At 41.2% G+C, this 18,906-nt stretch overlaps 1 protein-coding gene across 2 annotated transcripts in view; it reads left to right on the top strand.

Moving 5' to 3' along the window:
* Positions 1-18,906, top strand: part of Wdr11 (WD repeat domain 11) — a 47,811-nt gene that overhangs the window by 9,417 nt on the left and 19,488 nt on the right. The window contains exons 6-13 of one of the 2 annotated variants that reach the window (XM_057778472.1): positions 1,889-2,054; positions 2,628-2,742; positions 3,467-3,662; positions 3,953-4,053; positions 7,237-7,413; positions 8,504-8,588; positions 14,722-14,828; positions 17,303-17,378. In XM_057778472.1, coding sequence (XP_057634455.1) covers positions 1,889-2,054; positions 2,628-2,742; positions 3,467-3,662; positions 3,953-4,053; positions 7,237-7,413; positions 8,504-8,588; positions 14,722-14,828; positions 17,303-17,378 — 1,023 coding nt within the window. Of the gene's footprint in view, positions 1-1,888; positions 2,055-2,627; positions 2,743-3,466; positions 3,663-3,949; positions 4,054-7,236; positions 7,414-8,503; positions 8,589-14,721; positions 14,829-17,302; positions 17,379-18,906 lie in introns of both variants that reach the window. The other variant, XM_057778471.1, reaches the window with a different exon arrangement.

Genomic DNA, 18,906 nt, shown 5'->3' with positions numbered 1-18,906 from the left:
TACATTATGATAAACTTTCTCTTTCGCCTCTCCTGGAGAGACTCAGCATTCACTGTCCTCTTCAGTCCCCTCTTGTGCTAGGACCTCCTCACTGATTTTGTGTGTTAAAATTTATCACGTCCTAGTTTTACTTGTGAAAATAGGAAATAAGTTTAAAGGCGTGGTCATTGGCCACGTGAAGACTGAAGGAAGCTGGATTTTCACATTGATACACTTCCTCACATGCTGGGCCCTCTCCCTGGTCAAGAAGAGGTGGACGTTTGTATGCGAGTGAAGGCATTGCCCAGCGTGGCTGAAAGCTGGGTGCCAAGGATACTCTGAATATGAGCACATCTTTAGCCTTGTTCAGATTTCACTCTCCCAGTCTGTGCATCAGGGCTTTAGAGCACTTAGAGACTTGTGACGGAGGTGGACAGACACAGTGTATCCGTCCATAACTTAGTGTAGTGCCAGACGTGTTCCGTGCGTTCAGAAAGTGTGAACTGGGACTGTGTAAGAAATTGCACCTGAGTAAAATTACAAGAAACTATTTGTGTACATTACAAATAGATTACTGGTGTTTTGCTAGAACTACAATTTTATATTTTTTTATAGCTTTGGAAGTTTTTTGGTATTTGTTTCGAAATCATCTTTAATATGCTAGAATTATTCTGCTTAGATTGTGAATAATTAATTGAATTAATCTGCTAAAGATTGTGCTATAAATACATTTTGAATTTGTAGATTGATACTGCTTTTGTATATTGAGCCATAGTCTGATTCAATTTGCTGGTAATGCATCTCCTATCCTTTGCTGAGATGGTTTAAGGTTGCCTTTTAAGTGCCCTAATAGCACTTTACATTTTTGTGGATTCGTTGTCACAAGCAAATAATGTAATAGTTTAGCAGACTACATAGTTTTGTTGTGCTTGCTTTGTTTTCTATCATGTGATCTTGAACTTTGGAAAGAGCCTTGTGTCCCTTAAGTGAACTGAACTGAATGTTTTCACGTCCGCAGACACGTTCAGTCTAGTCCAGTCCTAGGCATTTGTGCCTTTCTCTCTGCACAGCAGAAGGAAAGTGGACCCCAGGGTCACTCACGCTCACACAACTGGGGCTGGCAGCCAGGAGATTAGTGCAGTACAGATTCCTCTCTTCGAGTCACCCAGATTAACTCTGATCTGAACTTCCAAAACTTTCAGTGTAATTATGTCAGAATATTGAATGTTTAATAAAAGATACCGAACTAGATATTAAACTGAGTCTGAGACTTGAGACTCCTTAGCAGTATTCCTTCCTTCCTTCCTTCCTTCCTTCCTTCCTTCCTTCCTTCCTTCCTTCCTTCCTTCCTCCCTCCCTCCCTCCCTCCCTCCCTCCCTCCCTCCCTCCCTCCCTCCCTCCCTTCCTTCCTTTCTTTTTTTTAACAAGTTTCATGTTCTATCTGCACAGAAGAAAATGGAAGAGAATAAACCGCCCTAGTTTGTTTAGGATAGCATTAAAGTATGAGGACAGAGGAGAGGAGGTGCCTGCCCCGTCCACATAGATGGCAGCAGTACTCCCAATTTGGTGGTTCTTGTCACCCTGAATGTTTTATGTTTTAAACCCAAGTCTGTATTTCGGCAATCTAGTACTTCTAATTGCAAAGGAAAAATAAATCTGTCTTGTGGTGTCAGTACTGCCACCATCTCATTATAACCAGATTTCTGTACTGTTTACTTTATATGTCACAAAGATTTAAAAACACGTGTGTCTGCCCAGCCCATTTGAGTTCTGGCAATTAGCAGAGGTCTGAGTTTCAGATGCTAATCCATTTTGGTCATTTCAGGAAATAGTTCATTCTTGACAGTTTTGATGTGATGGGGTCTTGATGCCAACGTTGATGATGGTTCATCTTTCATGCTTTTCTCAGTGCTGAATTTGTAGCTCTCAATGACTGCCTCCAGTTGGCCTATCTGCCTTCCAAAAGGAACCACATGCTGTTGCTCTACCCCAGGGAGATTTTAATCCTTGACCTTGAAGTGAATCAAACAGTGGGCGTGATTGCAATAGAAAGAACTGGAGTTCCCTTTCTGCAGGTATCTACACATATCAATTGCAGGCCCCACAGTTACTATGAACGTTATTAGCGAGCCCATGACCTTGCCAAAGCTATGTGTCCCCTTCTATCTTCTATTGATATAACAGTGATATTACTCAGTGCCCCTTATTTCCTGCACTTCTAATGGTTGGACTTAACTAAAAATTGTTCTAATTGATGCTGAACTATTTACTAAACTAGGTAAGAGCTAAGCATGGTGGTGTATGCTTGTAAGCTCATGTCTCAGGAGACTGAGACAAGAGGGTCACCCTGAATTCAAGGCCAGTCTGGGCTCCAAAGTGAGTTCCAGGCCAGCCTAGGAGACCTAGAAAGACTCTGTCTTAAAAATACATACGCACACACAAAACTGTAATTCAGTTTATATAGATGTCAAGGACAAGTTAATTTTAGGTTTGCAAATGGATTTTTGAAATGTTTATTTCATTAAATCTTAGAGAAATATTTGTGTGTGTCTCCTGTTTTGTCCATATTCTTCAAATATGAGTTGAGTTTCCTGACATATATTTAATGCTTTGTTGGGTTTTACAAACCAACCTATCTCTGTTTAAAGGTTATACCCTGCTCTCAGCGTGATGGCCTGTTTTGCCTACATGAAAATGGCTGCATCACCTTGCGTGTCCGGAGGTCTTATAATAGCGTCTTTGCTACTTCAAATGATGAGCCAGGTGAGCGCATATCTCACAGTGATATTAATGATATTTTTCTTCAAAATGGTCTTAGAAAGCATCGCATGGAATAGTGCTGATGACATCCTTGTCTTGAGAAAGCGCACAGAACATGCAAACGCCCCGCTGATCTTGGACGGCACAGCAGTGCCTCCTTTGTGCATCAGAGACAGCACTTTGTCATTCCTTGACATGTGCGCAGGCCAAATAGATGTAACCTTCTGTGACTGTGTCCTCTGCTGTGTTCCCTCTAGCCTTGCACCCTTGACTTTTGCTCTAGGATAGCATTCACTGTAAACAGCAAAGGTTAGTTAATCTCCAAGGCCCCCCGTTGTCCGATCTTTTGGGGAGTATACTGTTTTTGTGAAATGATGTGCGCACATAGATGGAGGAAATTGTATGGAGCGTGGGTGCTTCCAGACTTTAGAGACCACTGCCAGGTGTGGTCTGCAGTGCGCTAGTTGCTGCTGCTTTTCAAAGCATTCTTTAACATTCTTAGACACAAGTGTGGTGATTGTTGCTATCCTAGGGATTACACTTGAACTTCTCATGTGCATTATCTATAGTCTGAAGGAATTAGTGATAGTGAACTGTGACACTGGTTTGGGCAGTTTGCACTAGTGACAGAATGATGTTCTTCTGGTTGAGGTTGTTTACACCAAAACAGGTACTGTTTTGTCTGTGCTTCCTCACTGCCATCTGAAAGAGACCATTTTCCCTTAAGATCCAGATCCTGTTCAAGAGCTTACCTATGACTTGAGAAGCCAGTGTGATGCAATCAGGGTGACGAAAACTGTCCGTCCCTTCAGTATGGTGTGCTGTCCTGTTAATGAGAATGCAGCCGCCCTCATAGTGAGTGACGGCAGGGTCATGATATGGGAACTGAAGTCTGCCGTGTGCAGTCGAAATGCACGGAACAGGTGAGTGAATGCATAGGCTTGCAGCTTGGGCTTTGATTGTTGTTTTCTGTTTCTGTTTTTTAATTACCAGAATCATATACAAAGAGTTTTGTTTTTATAAAACCATTTTAAAGAACATATGCACTGGGTTACTAGGGCTGTGTTCCGATAGTGGCTTCACCTGTGGACAGGATTAACAACTGCCACTGTAAAAGAAAAATGCCGTGGCCTGGGATTGGTATTTGAGGACCTGATGTGTAATGCTGGCTCTAAATGTGTGTAACCCTCTGATCACGGTGTCTCTGCCGCAGTTCCGGTGTGTCTCCTTTATACTCACCAGTGTCCTTCTGTGGGATTCCTGTCGGAGCGCTACAGAATAAGCTCCCAGACCTCTCCCTGGATAATATGATTGGTAAGCTTGTTTTCTCCTCTAACTTGCACATAAGATGTTCTTTTGAAGTGCAAAATTAATAGTGTAACTGAATTGGCAAGTATTGTAAAGTCAAAGTTAATATTCAGGAAAACTAAAAATGTGGAGATGTTTTTATGTTTTTTGTAAGTAAACCAGTGGAGTCTAAACTATTTAAGCATGAAGATATCTGAGGTGGCTTGGTACGGCTCCGCAGTTGTTGGAATCAGAAAGTCGGATCTTGAGAGTTTCTGCTCTAGATGAAAGAGACTGAAAGAGAGGATTACAGATGTCTGGATTCTGGGTGGAGAGTCCTGCTTTGCAGACCCTCCCTCCTCGGGGCCTGCATGCTCCCTGAGCCACGACTTAGCATTCATTGCTTGCCTCTCTCCCCTTTTTCTGTTGCTTGTAATTCAAAATTCAGCCAGTGTTGTTCTTGATCTAGCTCATTTAGGTGCTCTTTCCTTATAGTCCCTAATAATAACCCACAGTGCTGTTGATTGTGGGTTTCTCTCTCTTTCTTCTAGTAGGTCTTAATTCTACAGTAACAGTTCAGTGATTCAGTTCTGTATCCCCAGGACTGTGCTTTGTAGATGTGCAATGAAGATTCACTGAAAGAATAAATTAGCTGAGCAGTATTAGAAAAGAGAACACTTTTTGATGTTTCTCTTCTGAAGATTCTTACTTTCAGCAGATACTTATAAATAAAATATTCAGTCATTGCATGATCCTGGGGCTAGGATATGAAAGGAAGAATAGGGACTTAACAATGTCAAATGTTATGACATTTGGAATTGTAAGACTTTATAATATGCCAAGCAATGTTGACATTTAATTCTTTCCACTTTATCAACATAGTTTATAAAGGATTTTCTGCATTGAATTTTACATAATGTAATGAAAATGGATATTACCTAATGACTCGTTTTGTTTATATGCCAGGTCACATACTACAAAGAACATTACCTTATTGATCATAGTAATCAAGTGATATTTTCTGTGTGCTTAATACTGCACTAGTGCTGTGCCAGATGCACAGTGCATCTTCCAGCCTTGCAGCATAGTTAATATGCCTCCGTGTATGTAGAGGATGAGTCCCAGAGAAGTTTGCAAACATGACCTCACCCGCACAGCAGTAGATGGAAAATACCACATGTAAACCCTATCTTCCTGGCTCTGGGAAGGCACTTAAAAGGGGTCTCCAGTCCTATGTGTTCCATGGTTATCTGGGGCAGGACCCCAACCTTGAAGACCTTGTGTCCTGATTCATCCTGTTGTAGAGCCCCTTGTTCAGTTACACCATCTTTTAGTTCTGTCTATTCTTCCAGACAAATCCTTATGAGGAAGTTTGAACACACTGACAAGTTTTGCAGAATTATTTGGTCATTAACAATTTTCTGAGTTAATTGAATTTATTTTTAGCATAAAATATTAAAGTAAAAGAATTATGTATGCAAATGAACAAAACTAATCAGCACCATGAAGCCCACACTCAGGTGAATTTTTATGTTGTTTAGGTGTCTAAGTGATACAAATTACCATATTTAAAATGAAAGATAGAGACTGTCAAGCAGTTACTTACAATGGAGTTTAAATGTTAAATAAATGAAGTTTTGTCACTTGCAAGCATTTTAATTAAAGCTTTTAATTAAACTTATAATTTGAAACTCACTGTGTTCTTGGCTATAATGGAAAGCAATTCTGTGAGATATGGAGAGTGGCTTATATTTATTAAGGAAAGGCTGCTGCTCATTGAGGCCTGAGCTCATTTTCTTAGGAAAAATGCAAGAAATGCGACAGTTCCCAGGAGTCTGGTGTCCATGGTATACCTCTCAAACCTGTTTTCTCAGTATGCCACTGGTTGGTGTCAATTGTGTGGCCCTTCCCAAGGAATTGTTTTTACTGCATTAAACTAGTTATTTTTTTCTATAACTTCTGTAGACTTCAGAATGGCAGTACTAAAAAAGTTTATAACTTCAATAGATTATATTCACCCACTCTCAGTAATTTAACCTCACAGTGTACATGTGTATTCTTTGTTATGTGCTTTTGGCAAATCCAGTGTTCAGTAGTGGTTTACAGAAGGAAGTTTGTGCGTTTTTAGCAGACAGTCTTGACTTTATTGTACTTATTGTACTTACATTCTGTTAAGGATAGTTTTTAACTGGAGTCATTGTTTAATTTGTACATACAATGCATATATACATAATGTAACTTGATACTTAACCTGTCAAGTCTGTAATTTCAGACATGTCAAGCATATAATGTCCTAGAGGCAGGGTCACAGAATCAGTTCAAGGTCATCCTGGGCTATGCGAGTAAAGTCAGTCAGAGTACAGTCTCAAAAGGAAAAGGATAACTATCTATCTACAGTGGTCCTTTGTATGTGGCATATATTCTTTATTAATATGTTTATTTATTTTACATACTTAAATATGAAGTATTTCATAATAAACTATAGTTTTTGTAGCTATGACATACAGCTTCTTATTTTATTATAATTATATATTATATATAATTATTTATTATATTATTATTATAGCTTCTTATTAGAAATCACGAGTCCTTTGAGTGTTTGTGCTTACTAGTTTAATATGTCTTACAAAGTCCCTCTGACTGAAAAGCAGCCCCGTAGTGAGGTGGTGATGCACCGCACTCCACAGACAGTGCTCTCAGCCAGGCCTCTCGCTCTCGTCCTGCGGCTCTTCTCAGTGCCCTTCTCCCAGGAGCGCTGTCTGCAGCAGTGTTTCTCTGAAGACACAGGTCCCTGAATTCTGGGTAGCAAGACCTAGCCTTAAGTTGTTAGTGATGTGACTCACGATCCATGGGCAGCTCTAGGCTGTTGTGAGCTTGGTAGCACAGCTCCTAGAGCAGTGGTTTTCAGCCTTCCTAGTGCTGCGGCCCCTAATGCAGTCCCTCATGCTGGGGTGTCACCCAACCATACGATTATTTTTGTTGCTTCTTCATAACTGTAATTTTGCTACTGTTGTAATCATAATGTAAACATCTGTGTTCCTATGGTCTTAGATGACCCTGTGAAAGGGTTGGGGGTTGCGACCCACAGGTTGAGAACTGGCTGCCCTAGAGAAAGCCCTCACACCTTTGTTTCTAGGGCAGGTGAGCATATGTAGGTTTTTAAGTCAGCATATTTATAATTAATCATTTATACTTTTCATTACGTATCAGGACAAAGTGCAATTGCTGGGGAAGAGCATCCCAAAGGCTCCATTCTGCAGGAAGTGCACCTCAAATTCCTGCTGACAGGACTGCTCTCAGGACTCCCATCTCCTCAGTTTGCCATCCGGATGTGCCCACCACTGACCACGAAAAACATAAAGATGTATCAGCCCCTCCTTGCTGTTGGTGGGTACTTGGCCTGTTCTTTTGTTGTTGTTTTTTTTTTAATTAATTAATTAATTATTTATTTGTATAATATTCTGCATGTGTGTGTGTGTCTGCCGGCCAGAAGAGGGCACCAAACCTCATTACAGATGGTTGTGAGCCACCATGTGGTTGCTGGGAATTGAACTCATGACCTTTGGAAGAGCAGGCAATGCTCTTAACCACTGAGCCATCTCTCCAGCCCCAGGCCTGTTCTTTTGTTAAACTCATTTTATAAGCTGCTTAGGTTTCTGAATTTCTAGAAAGTCCTTTATTCTCTTGGGGATGTTTTAAAAGAAGAAACAGGTTGGGGAAAAATTTATAAATATTTCCCTTGAAATATTTTTCTAATTTTTTCATTTTAATTGCACCGAGCTCATGAGCGTGAGATGATCTCTATCAGTGCATTTCTGAACTGTCAGGAGCTCTCTGGGACAGACACCAAGCTTTAGGAGTGGCAATGGCTGTGAGCTGTTGTTCAGTGCAGTGGTGGTGGAAATGCTGATTAACCAAGCTAACACCAGTGACCAAGGCTGTGCTCCATGCTTTATGTACATTTTCCCATCTAATCTCTAACAGTTAGATTGTCTGTTTTCCTAGCCTAAGAGGTAGAAATGTAGGTTTGGTGTTGGGTAAGCAGTTCATCGAAGGCATGAATCAAAGTTTCTTTAACTTCAGAAATCCCATTTAACAATCATAATACATTATCTTGTCATGACTTGTTTAAAAGAACAATCCAGTTAATGAGCTCAGGTTAGCTGCGTTTATAAAAACCGTTGAGTCTCAAAAATATAAACTTTATGTATAGAAAAGTTTAAATTAAGTTATTATAAATATTGATTTATATTTAAAAATCTTTCAGAGAAAATATGTCCCTGAAGTTAAGTAAGGTTTCCGAGTGTATGCGATTAGACCCCATTTTGACATGAAAGGAAATAGATTTTCCTTCCTGTTCACTTGTTTTTTAAGTATGTAGTTTGGATCCTTTTGTAGAAGGTAAATTTAACAAAAGACTTTGGTGGAATTGGCTCTCCTGCTAAATTAGCACTCGTCTCTCCTGTCGTTTTGATAGGCACAGGCAACGGTTCTGTCCTGGTGTACCACCTCACCAGCGGTCTGCTGCACAAGGAGTTGAGTGTCCACTCGTGTGAAGTCAAGTGAGTATGGCTGTGTGTCGTTGAGATCACAGACATACATGATATCAGAACAGTTCTCCTCATTGAGTCTCGTAGGCTTTTCTGCATTGAGTGGTCTGTTCTGGTGTGTGCAGTAGTTCATCAGAAATGGGCACTCATTGTCTGCTTTGTTCAGGACATTGTGCTTGAGGATTTCTCCTTATTCCAGGTTATTGTCTCACTGGAAATCACTATGTTGCCAGGTTTGTACAGTTTATTTCTCAGTTTGATTAAGATCTGTCAAGACTGCTCATGGCAAATTTGAATAGTCAATTTTAGTTGTTAGTTTGAATATCACTAGGAGAGATACAAACTGAGAAGCATCTGTTTATTTTGAGATGCGGTCTGCATGTGAGTGCAGAGGCTTCTGAAAGAAGGCTAAATTGGGAGCAGACAGCCTCTGCATCTGCTGTAGTGTGCTGCCTCAGACCTGCTCCTGCAATGCTGTAGTGTGCTGTCTCAGACCTGCTCCTGCAATGCTGTAGTGTGCTACCTCAGACCTGCTCCTGTAATGCTGTAGTGTGCTGCCTCAGACCTGCTCCTTCATCTGCTTTAGTGTTCTGTCTCAGACATGCTCCTGCATCTGCTTTAGTGTGCTGCTTTAGACATACCCTACAGCTTTAATTTGCTAAATGCAGAACTGTTTTTTCCCCATGAGTGATACACTATGAAAATATGTGTGTGTATGTAAAATGACCATTGCTTTAGTAATCTCTAATTAAATGTAAGAAAGGTTCTGGTTTTTGTATGGTTTATAATTTAGTCTCTTGTGTACATTGAAAGCCTTAGTGAATCTAATGGACATATTTCAGTATAAATCTGTGTTCTAGATGGAGCAAGGTTAACCTTTTGAGTACCACAACTTGAGGCTATAATAGAAATCTCTTTTAAAGGCACTGCCCAGGTTGCTGTTTTTTACCATCTTATGTTGTGCCCCTCCAGTGTCTCTGCAAATATGTTTACATGGAATAGTAGTGTCCTCAAGACACTGAACTTAGGGCACAGCAACACTGAACCTCTTTGTCTCAGGCTCTGACCATTCTGACTCTTCTTCTAGTGGTCTCTGCTGGCACTGTCCTTTGTACCTCTCTGTCCCTTCCTTTCCTGTCTATGTTTCCCTTTACCCTTGTCTTTTGTACACAGGAATTCCTTTTATGACTGACACCAACCAGTCAGAACTCTGCAGTGCTAACTGGCACTGCTCTAAGATTTTGTTTTGTGTGAGTTTGTTGTGCCCATCATTTCACTGACCCCACCCCAACCATAAAGAGTAGGCACTGTCTCCTTCCCCACTGACAGACAGAGAAACTGAGGAATGCAGCACCTGGGGGACAGGGGGTGGGGTTCCCTCGGAGCTCTGTACTTGGATCTGTATGGGCTGTGTGCCAGGACTCCTGCCAAGGACGTCCATGGATTGGGACTCGGGGATGGGCAGTAAAATTAAATGTTGACTGAGCCAAGAATCTTACTGAGAATTTGACATGAGCTTCCAGAAGATCAAGCATGTTGTCATTAGTTTGTGAATTCTGAACCTCAGTAACTGGCTTATTGCAAAGTTCTGACCTGGATCAGTCAGGGTGTCCATATTGCCACGTACTCGCACATCCTGTGGTATTTACGGCTGAGTCATCCTGACACTGTGGTCTGGACAGCGAAAACTATGGGGGAGGTGCGGCTCACACAGAGGAGCTCAGGGATGATCAGATGCAGATGCCCACCTTTCATACGACTTTCCCTCTTTGCTGACATTTTGAAGGTAATTCACTTTATAGTCAGAGATGTTGCCCTAGAGGATGCTAAAATCCTGCTGTCTTTGTGTGAGTTTAGTATTACAATTAAAACCGTTATGAAAATTTCACAGATGTGCTAGAAAAAATCTGAACCAGTTAGTAGTAAACCCAAAGTATTCTTGATTTTTCACATGCAAATTAAGACTAACTTTTATACTTGAACCTTAATGTAGACATGTGGCCAGGGACTATATAATGACATAGTTGTGGGTGGGGTGCAAGGTTGGGATAAGGAACATACGTTTCAATGTTTTACAAGGGATGGTTCACAGATATCTATTGAACATTTTCTTTCTTTTTTTTTTTTTAAAAAGATTTATTTATTTATTTTGCTTACAGTGTTCTTTCTGCATGTGTGCCTGCAGGCCAGAAGAGGACATCAGATTTCATTGCAGATGGTTGTGAGCCACCATGTGGTTGCTGGGAATTGAACTCAGGACCTCTGGAAGAACAATCAGTGCTCTTAACCTCTGAGCCATCTCTCCAGCCCCCTGAACATTTTCTTTAAAGCTATAATGAGAGAAGTTGGTGCTTACAGTCCAGTGGCAGATACAGAAGTTACAAAGTGGAAGGGTTGACTCTGTTAGATCATGAGTTTCTATCATTGTCTGGTGGCCCGAGTTTAAAATAACAGTCTGGTACTCTGAAGAACTTATAGACAGTAACTTATATAGATATGGCTTGACTCAGTATTGCTTTGATTACATTAAATTGTTTGTGGAAAGTGAATGGTCTCTCTTAATTACCTAGAGATTCACAGGAGAATTTTAGGATGAAGGTCTTCAGCATTATGTGCTCTCAACCCATGTTGAGAAGTAGCTTCTGTGTTCCCCTTAGATAGATGCCCAGCATGCTCAGCTTGTGAACACATGACAACCTATGATAAATCCTAAGATTACAGTTGTTCAGTGGCCAGGGATTTTACCAAAAAAGATTAGAGAGCTCCTGGATCAGGAATGAGCTGCTGTTCTTAGTCCTTCAGCTCCTCCGTGTAGAGGAAAGCCCAGATAACTTCTAATCCCAGCGGCAGCATGAAGCTCTGCTGTGTCTGACAGGAGTTTTTCTTCTCTTCCAACAGATAGACCCTTCCATATCTAATCCACTTTGAAATCCAGTTTGATTTTATTTTATTTAAGAAGGTATAAGCTGCTGTTGTATTCTCTTCAAAGGCAACTTGGTCACACTGCCAGATTACAAATGAGCAGCCCCTGCAGGTTCTGCTACAGCTCCTGGGCTGGGACTGCTTGTGAACAGGGGAACACTTCATGAATCTGTGTCACATTGCTTAACAGAAGAGGGGTGCTAGGCGAGATGCAAAAGATAGTCCAGGGTGCTAGGAGTGTCGGTCCATGATAGAGTGTTTACCTAACACAGGTGAGGCCTTGGGTTCAATCCCCAGGAATACTCACAACTAGCTTATTGCCTCTTACACTGTTGCCTTGGTTGGTCAGCCTTAGATCAAATGGCACAGTTTCACAGTCCTCTTGGGAAACTGGCCTGGCCCTGAGGTCAGAATGTGTGGCTCAAGCAGCTCTTGTTGAGCTCTGCATCATCTCTTTTTTTCTTAACCTCTGAACCATTGCTCCAGGCCCTCAAAAGAATTTTATTTAATGCATGCACAAAAATTTTAAATGTTAAACATTTTAAATGAATATTATTGTCCATTTAGAACGATTAATCAGATAGGAGAAAAAGAACATATGTTTGCATTCATACATATCCTCCAGGGCTGTTGCGATTATTAATTCCAAGGATATATGAAAAAGTACTGGTGAGAGGACGCACCCCTGCAACACTCCTTGACTGTCTTAGACTGATCACTTAGTTCTCCACAGACTGACTGACGCAAAGGTGTCTTTTTCTATTGATTTTTATTGAGCTCTACATTTTTCTCTGTTCCCCTCCCTGCCTCTCCCCCCCCACTTCAACTCTCCCCCAAGGTCCCCATGCTCCCAATTTACTCAAGAGATCTTGTCTTTTTCTACTTCCCAGCATCATCTCTTTTGTAATAGATATTACAAAATACACTTGCATATGTCCCTTTTCTGCCAGGATATAAGCTCCAGATGGGCAGCAGCTATGTCTGTCTCATTCACAGCGCCTCACATAGCCACTGGTACATATTAGCTACTTCATTTTAACCCAATGGATGAGAGGTGGGAGGGCAGGTTGCCAGTGCCCAGAGCTACTGACACCACTATACCAAGTGTAGTAACAAACTAGTGAGTTGATACTGCCAGCAACAGAACTTGGGAAATGCTCTTAGGGAATCTGTAGGCGGACATCTGCTTGAACACAGCCGGGCTTATAGACAGTAGATCAAATTCAGTGATTCTTTCCATTTGCTCTAGAAAAGTTGAAGGCTTTCCTGCTAGGGGGACAAAAACAGAAAGAGGAGAGTAGAGGACTTTTCAAGAGGTTAACCCAGTTATATGATAATCTCTGTGGGTCTGTTTATTTAAGACAGGCCTGATGAAGAAAGCACAGCTTTAGTTAGTTCCTGAATCACTGTGCTAACCCTGAGTGTGTTATGGCCAGCCCTTCCGTGTGTAGTCAGTGTTGTAATAGGAGCGGCAGGGCTGCGTCTCTGGCACCCAGCCGCCCGCATGGCTAGCTTATTCCCCGAAATAATTACACAGAAACTGTATTCTTTTAAACACTGTCTGGCCCATTAGTTCCAGCCTCTTTTGGTTAGCTCTTACATATTGATCTAACCCATTTTTAATATTCTGTGTAGCCCCACGAGCTGGCTTACCAGGGAGATCTTAACCTGCGTCTGTCTGGAGTGGGAGAATCATGGCGACTCCTGACTCGGCTTCTTTCTCCCAGCATTTTGTTCTGTTTACTCCACCCACCTAAGGGCTGGTCTATAAATGGGCCAAGGCAGTTTCTTTATTAAATGAAAGTAACTCCTCCATCAAGTCAGTAGTGTTTCCAGTGCAGTAACAAATAAAACTGAGACGCAGAGAGCCAAGTAAGCAAGCACTAGAGTCAGTGTGTTCCAGTTGTGTCTAAAGAAGGAGGGAGAGAGGTGTCTGGAGTGGAAGTTGAAACTGTACTCATTTCAAGCAGCCGTTAGTCTGAGTGTGTCAGTACAGCTTTACTCTGAAATGGTTGTAATCCTAGCTATCACGGCTATTGCTACTGCTTCAACTGCTATTTTTAGTTCTCTGTGGATTCTGTTGTCCTTCTACCAAAAGACAAGTTACACAGGAACCAATGAGGAAAATGCTTGCAGTTAACAGAGCAGATACAGAGTTAACTGGGGTGTCTTATCCAGTAATCTCACAGTTGAGAGGCTGAGGCACGAGTATTAGCATGGACCTCACAGTGCGCTTGAGTTCAACCTGGGGTACAGAGAAAGACTGTCTCAGAAAGAAAATAAATGGCAGCAGCGCGGTTCTGAAGATAGAGCAGTCAGCTTGGACGAGGCAATGTCTGATGGTCTCAAAAGCTGCAAACGGGCTTACATTGACACAGGAGACACCTGTACTGCTTGGGCAAAAAAGCAAAATGGGAAAAAAAAAACCCTAACTCATGCATATCTAGTGATTGCATCCAGGTTGCTGTAGATCAGAGGTCAATAAACATTTCTTTTAAAGGATCAGTAATGAAGTGTTGAGGCTGAAGAGTTTAGATCCTGAAGCCTCTCACAACTGCTCAAGTCCGCCATTGTATTATGAGAGCAGCCTTAGGCACCAATGGCTGACCTCCGAATCCTAATGAACAACTGTAAATGGGACCCAGATCGATACTTTTGTCCCAAGCAGCCTTACTACAGGGAAGAAACGGTGTCACCATTGCCTGTCGGCCCCACTGCTGTCCTGTCAGGACTGCCCTGTTGAGACCTTGCTTTCTCTGTGTGATGGAACTCTCGGGACTTCCGTCTCCTCCTTCTCCCTCTCAAAGCTGGAGGCAGATGATTTGCTCCGTCAAGCTTTGCTCCTGTTGTGCAGCTGGGAGTTTTGATAGCGTTCCTCGTAGTCACTTTAAGGATTCTTCTCTGAGTGTCTCTGCGCTGCTTGTTTTAAACACTTAGGTTCTTGAAAATTGCTCTGAAGTGTTTCTCCCCAGCTGAATTTTAGTATCCATTTTAATGATGGTTTAGATTCCACTAACTATCTTGTCATTACACTTGGAGATAAAATTTTAATTTGAACAAATTTCATATATGTCATAGTATTCAGTGATGTTGCAGAAAAGGGTAAGAATAACATTTTAATTACATTATTAATAAAATGAGGTCTTAGGAAAACCTTATTTTTCAAATAAACATTTCAAATGAGAAAAAAAAGGTACAAGACTGAGATTTGTTTGCTTTCTAGGGGTATTGAATGGACGAGCTTGACCAGTTTCCTTTCTTTCGCTGCTTCGACCCCAAACAACATGGGGTTAGTGAGAAATGAGCTCCAGCTGGTTGATCTCCCAACAGGTCTGTGTTGGCCAACAGAAAGCCTGGGGTGGTCTATCCTGCCGATGTTGTGTAAAACATGCTCAGAACATTTTCTCTCACCTGGGGTGTGTTCTTCCACCCTGTTTCCTTGACCATTCTTTGGGTCAGTAGTAATTGCCCTGGAAAAGCCACAACATTCCTTCCGTGTACATACTAGTAATGTAGAAAACCATCAGCCTGAATGCACAGACCCCTAACAAAAGGTGGGACCCAGTCTTCGTTTGCACATGATGCTTGATGTGTGACAGCGTTCATGTAGAGGTCAGAGGATGGCCTTTGCGAGTCAGTTCTTTTTAACCTGTTGGCTCCTGGGATTGAACTCAATTGCAGTGAGCCACTGAGCCATCTCACTGGCCCTCTGAAAGATCAGTTTTTAAGCCATCTCCCTAGGGCCTCTGCTTTGAGTTTGGACCATTGTAGGAAGCCTTCAAAAGTTTTATAGGTTAGTAATGGTTTTTAAATGCTCAAATTTAAAACTTTGATAGCTACAGGCTGACTGGATTACAAATAGTTGAATTTAGGAAGTCTTTGCAATAGAATCCATTTCAGGCTAGGGTTGTAGCCCCATTCTTCAGTGTTTGCCTAGCATGTGGGACCCTAAGTTCTTGCTCAGCACCACATAACCAGGAGTGACCGCAGAAGTTAGGAGGAACATTATCCTCAGCTACATGAGTTCAAAGCCAGCCTAGGACATGTGAGCCCTGTCTCATAATTTTCAAAAAGCGTTTCTTAATTTGGGAGATGGCTCATCAGGTAACCACACAGTGGAGGTAGGGAACTGACCCCACAAGTGTTCTTCTGACTTCTGCCTGTGCACGCTCAGTAAACAGCTAAGTGTGTAGAAAGGAAGAATCCCAGGAGAGTAACTTTTTGGGGATTATTTACAACTTGTAGCCCAGTGAATTTAAGGAATGGAGAACTTTAGACTGTAGTAGCACATGAGTTTTAAAGACCACGATCTTAGTGAGTTTCCTCACAATAATGCAGTAGCTGCCAGATCTCATTGAGTTCCAGGCTAGCCAGAGCTACACGGTGAGACCTTCTCTCATAAAAACAAAACAAAAACAAACAAGCAATAGTAAAGTCAATGTATACAGATGATTTTAAACAATAATGACATGTAGGTGTAACAGGTGTTTGGTTGTTTTTCTGTATACAGTTGGTGTTAACTTAAAGAATCAGTGTGCCCATATTCCGGTGCTGCTGTAGTGTCAGGAAGTGACCTGGCTGGGCACCTAAGGTCCTGTGTTCCTTCTTTGCTGGCTCTGCTTTCTCTCAAGCAGTGTCATGTTCCAGAGTCTGGGCAAGACTATTATTAGTCATCCACTGTTTCAGAATCCCCATTTTTTTTCTTCAGCAGAACTGTTGGCTAATTTAGAATCTGTTGTTGCAGATTTCTCTGGTCTGTAATAGTCCGCAGTTTCTGATGTCCTGAAGAGGGGAGCCCGAGCACTCAGTGTAGGTTTTTGTAGCTGGAAGCTCTAGAGCAGTGGTTCTCACCCTTCCTAGTGCTGGGACCCTTTAACACAGTTCCTCATGCTGTGGTGACCCCAACCATGAAATTGTTTTTGTTGTTATTTCATAACTGTAATTTTGCTACTGTTCTGAATCATAATGTAAATACCCGTGTTTCCAGTGGTCTTAGGTGGCCCTGTGAAAGGGTCATTCGACCTGTTTTGGGGATCATGACCCACAGGTTGAGAACCCCTGCTCTAGAGGTTAGCAGACTAGCAGATTCTAGAAAGGCCTGTTGAGGAGCGTAGACTGCACTTGCTGCCTGTAGGAGCAGGGACAGTAGGTGTGTTCAGTTGCTTTTCACATGTTATGTTCTTTAATTCAATGTAAATAAAAATCTCTCAAGAAAATATTAAAATATATTTGTTCAGATAAAAAAGGTAGAACTTATATTTCCATTTATAAAAATGTCTTTTTTTGGCACTAATACAGCGTATAGTTATAAGTACCAAATTTCACTTAGAGAAGCATTTTGGTAGGAATATGCTCAGATATTTCACTTAATACTTTACACATGGCATAAGAAAACTTAAATACTCATTTCAGGAGATTTTTTTTCCTCCCAGCTAATCGGTACTTGAACACACGAGTTTGTCTTCTATGACTTTAAGTGCACAGTGATTGCTGCCAGTCCACAGATAACCCTAAACTTTTAGACAGTGGTAGGTATCTCCAAGTTTCTAAAATTAAATTTAAAAAGCTGTACAACATTAAAATATCTTTTTATAAAATAAATATTTAAATGTAAGAAAAATAGTTTTGTTTCCTTTTCACATTTTAGGAGTATTTTGAAATTTAGCTATTAGGCCTGGCTTTGAAGCAAAGTAATGAACGAACAGGAGGCAGAGGGTGTGGCTGCATGGCCGACCATGGCAGGCAGTATGGTGTCTTGTTTTTGTATGGTGCAAGCTGTTCACCTTTTTGTTTTTCAATTAAAGGGAGGAGCACTGCTTTTCGTGGTGACCGAGGCAATGATGAATCACCCATTGAAATGATCAAAGTATCTCATCTGAAGTAAGTGTCAACCTGCACCACCTACAGTTCTGTCTCAGGGTGAAACCTCACAATTGGTTTTCACTTTTAAAAAGTAGGGATATGTTAATATTTCTAGAATTTGTCAGCAATAGCAAATAGTTATGTGTGGCCACATGAAAAGCATATTTGACCACAGGTGTGGAGACAGCCTTGAGATGCTCTGTCCATTCTGCTTTCCTCCCCACCTCCCTTTCTTTGTTTTTAGCAATCCTACTTTATATGTATTTTTCCTTGTATCAAAAATTCAAAAGACTATTGGAAATAAAATGAACCCAAATTGTGCGTAGAGAAAATGAGATCTTTTGTAATAATTCCGTGCTTTAAAGGGCATAAGGCTTACAAGGCAACGATCAGGAAAATTGCATTTTGTCAATTCATAAAACTGGATCAAGCTAGGGTCATCTGAAAAGAGGAATGGACCTCAATTGAGAAAATACGTCCATAAGATCCAGCTGAAAGGCATCCCTTAGTTAGTGATTGATGGGAGAGGACCCAGACCGTGTGTGTGGTGCCATCCCTGCGCTGATGGTCCTGAGTTCTATAAGAAAGCAGGCTGAGCAAGCCTTAGGGAGCGGGCCAGTAAGCAGCACCCTCCATGGGCTCTGCATCAGCTGCTGCCTCCAGTCTCCTGCCCTGTGTGAGTTCCTGTCCTGACTCCTCCAGTAGTAAACAGAACTGTGGAGGTGTAGCCAAATGAACCCTTTTCTGCCCAGCTTGCTTTTGGTCATGGTGTTTCGTTGCAGCCGTAGACACCCTGACTAGGACAGCTGGCTTTATTAATCTCATGACATATAAAACTCACTCCAATGTCATTTTGTTTTAGAAAACAGTTAAAGCGATAGCAATGTATTCTGGGATTTCTGTGTGAAGTTTATAACCAGCTTGTCAGGTCTACCCAAAACATCTTCGGGTTTTGATCTATGAATCAGAGCTGGGAAGAATGGACATCTTAACAAATTTTACAATTCATGAATGTGGCATGTAATACTACCCATTTAGCTCTTCTTTGTCCAGAAATATTACAGACTTTTCAATATGGTATTACATGCAGCATTGTACATGATTTGATATTTAAGTCTTTATATATCATTAACTATTTTGTATCTTTTATGGCTGTTATAAATGAATTTTTAGTCTCAATTTCCAATTACTTATTATAATTGAAATACAATTATATATAATTTATAATTGAAATACAATTAAGTTTGTGATGGTTACCTTGACTCTTGTAATCATGCTAAGCTGAGTTACTAGTTCTAGTAATATTTTTGTTGATTTTTTTTAGAAGACTTTGTAGACAGTTTTGGTTGCTCATAAAGACTCTGCTGATCTTTCTTTTTCTTCTCTAGCCCTTTTTGTTGTTGTTGTTGCACTGAGTAGGGCATGCAAGTGGCGAGAGCACACAATTACCATGTGTCAGGATCTTAAGCCCTGGCCCTTTCACATAAATATTTTCCTATTGTATGGCACTATTTTAACATGACCTATTCTTTTTGATATGGTATAT

The sequence above is a fragment of the Chionomys nivalis genome, chromosome 8 (genome assembly GCF_950005125.1).
Source record: "Chionomys nivalis chromosome 8, mChiNiv1.1, whole genome shotgun sequence".
In the NCBI taxonomy this organism is placed as follows: Eukaryota; Metazoa; Chordata; class Mammalia; order Rodentia; family Cricetidae; genus Chionomys; species Chionomys nivalis.
This window is presented reverse-complemented; position numbering and strand designations above follow the sequence as displayed.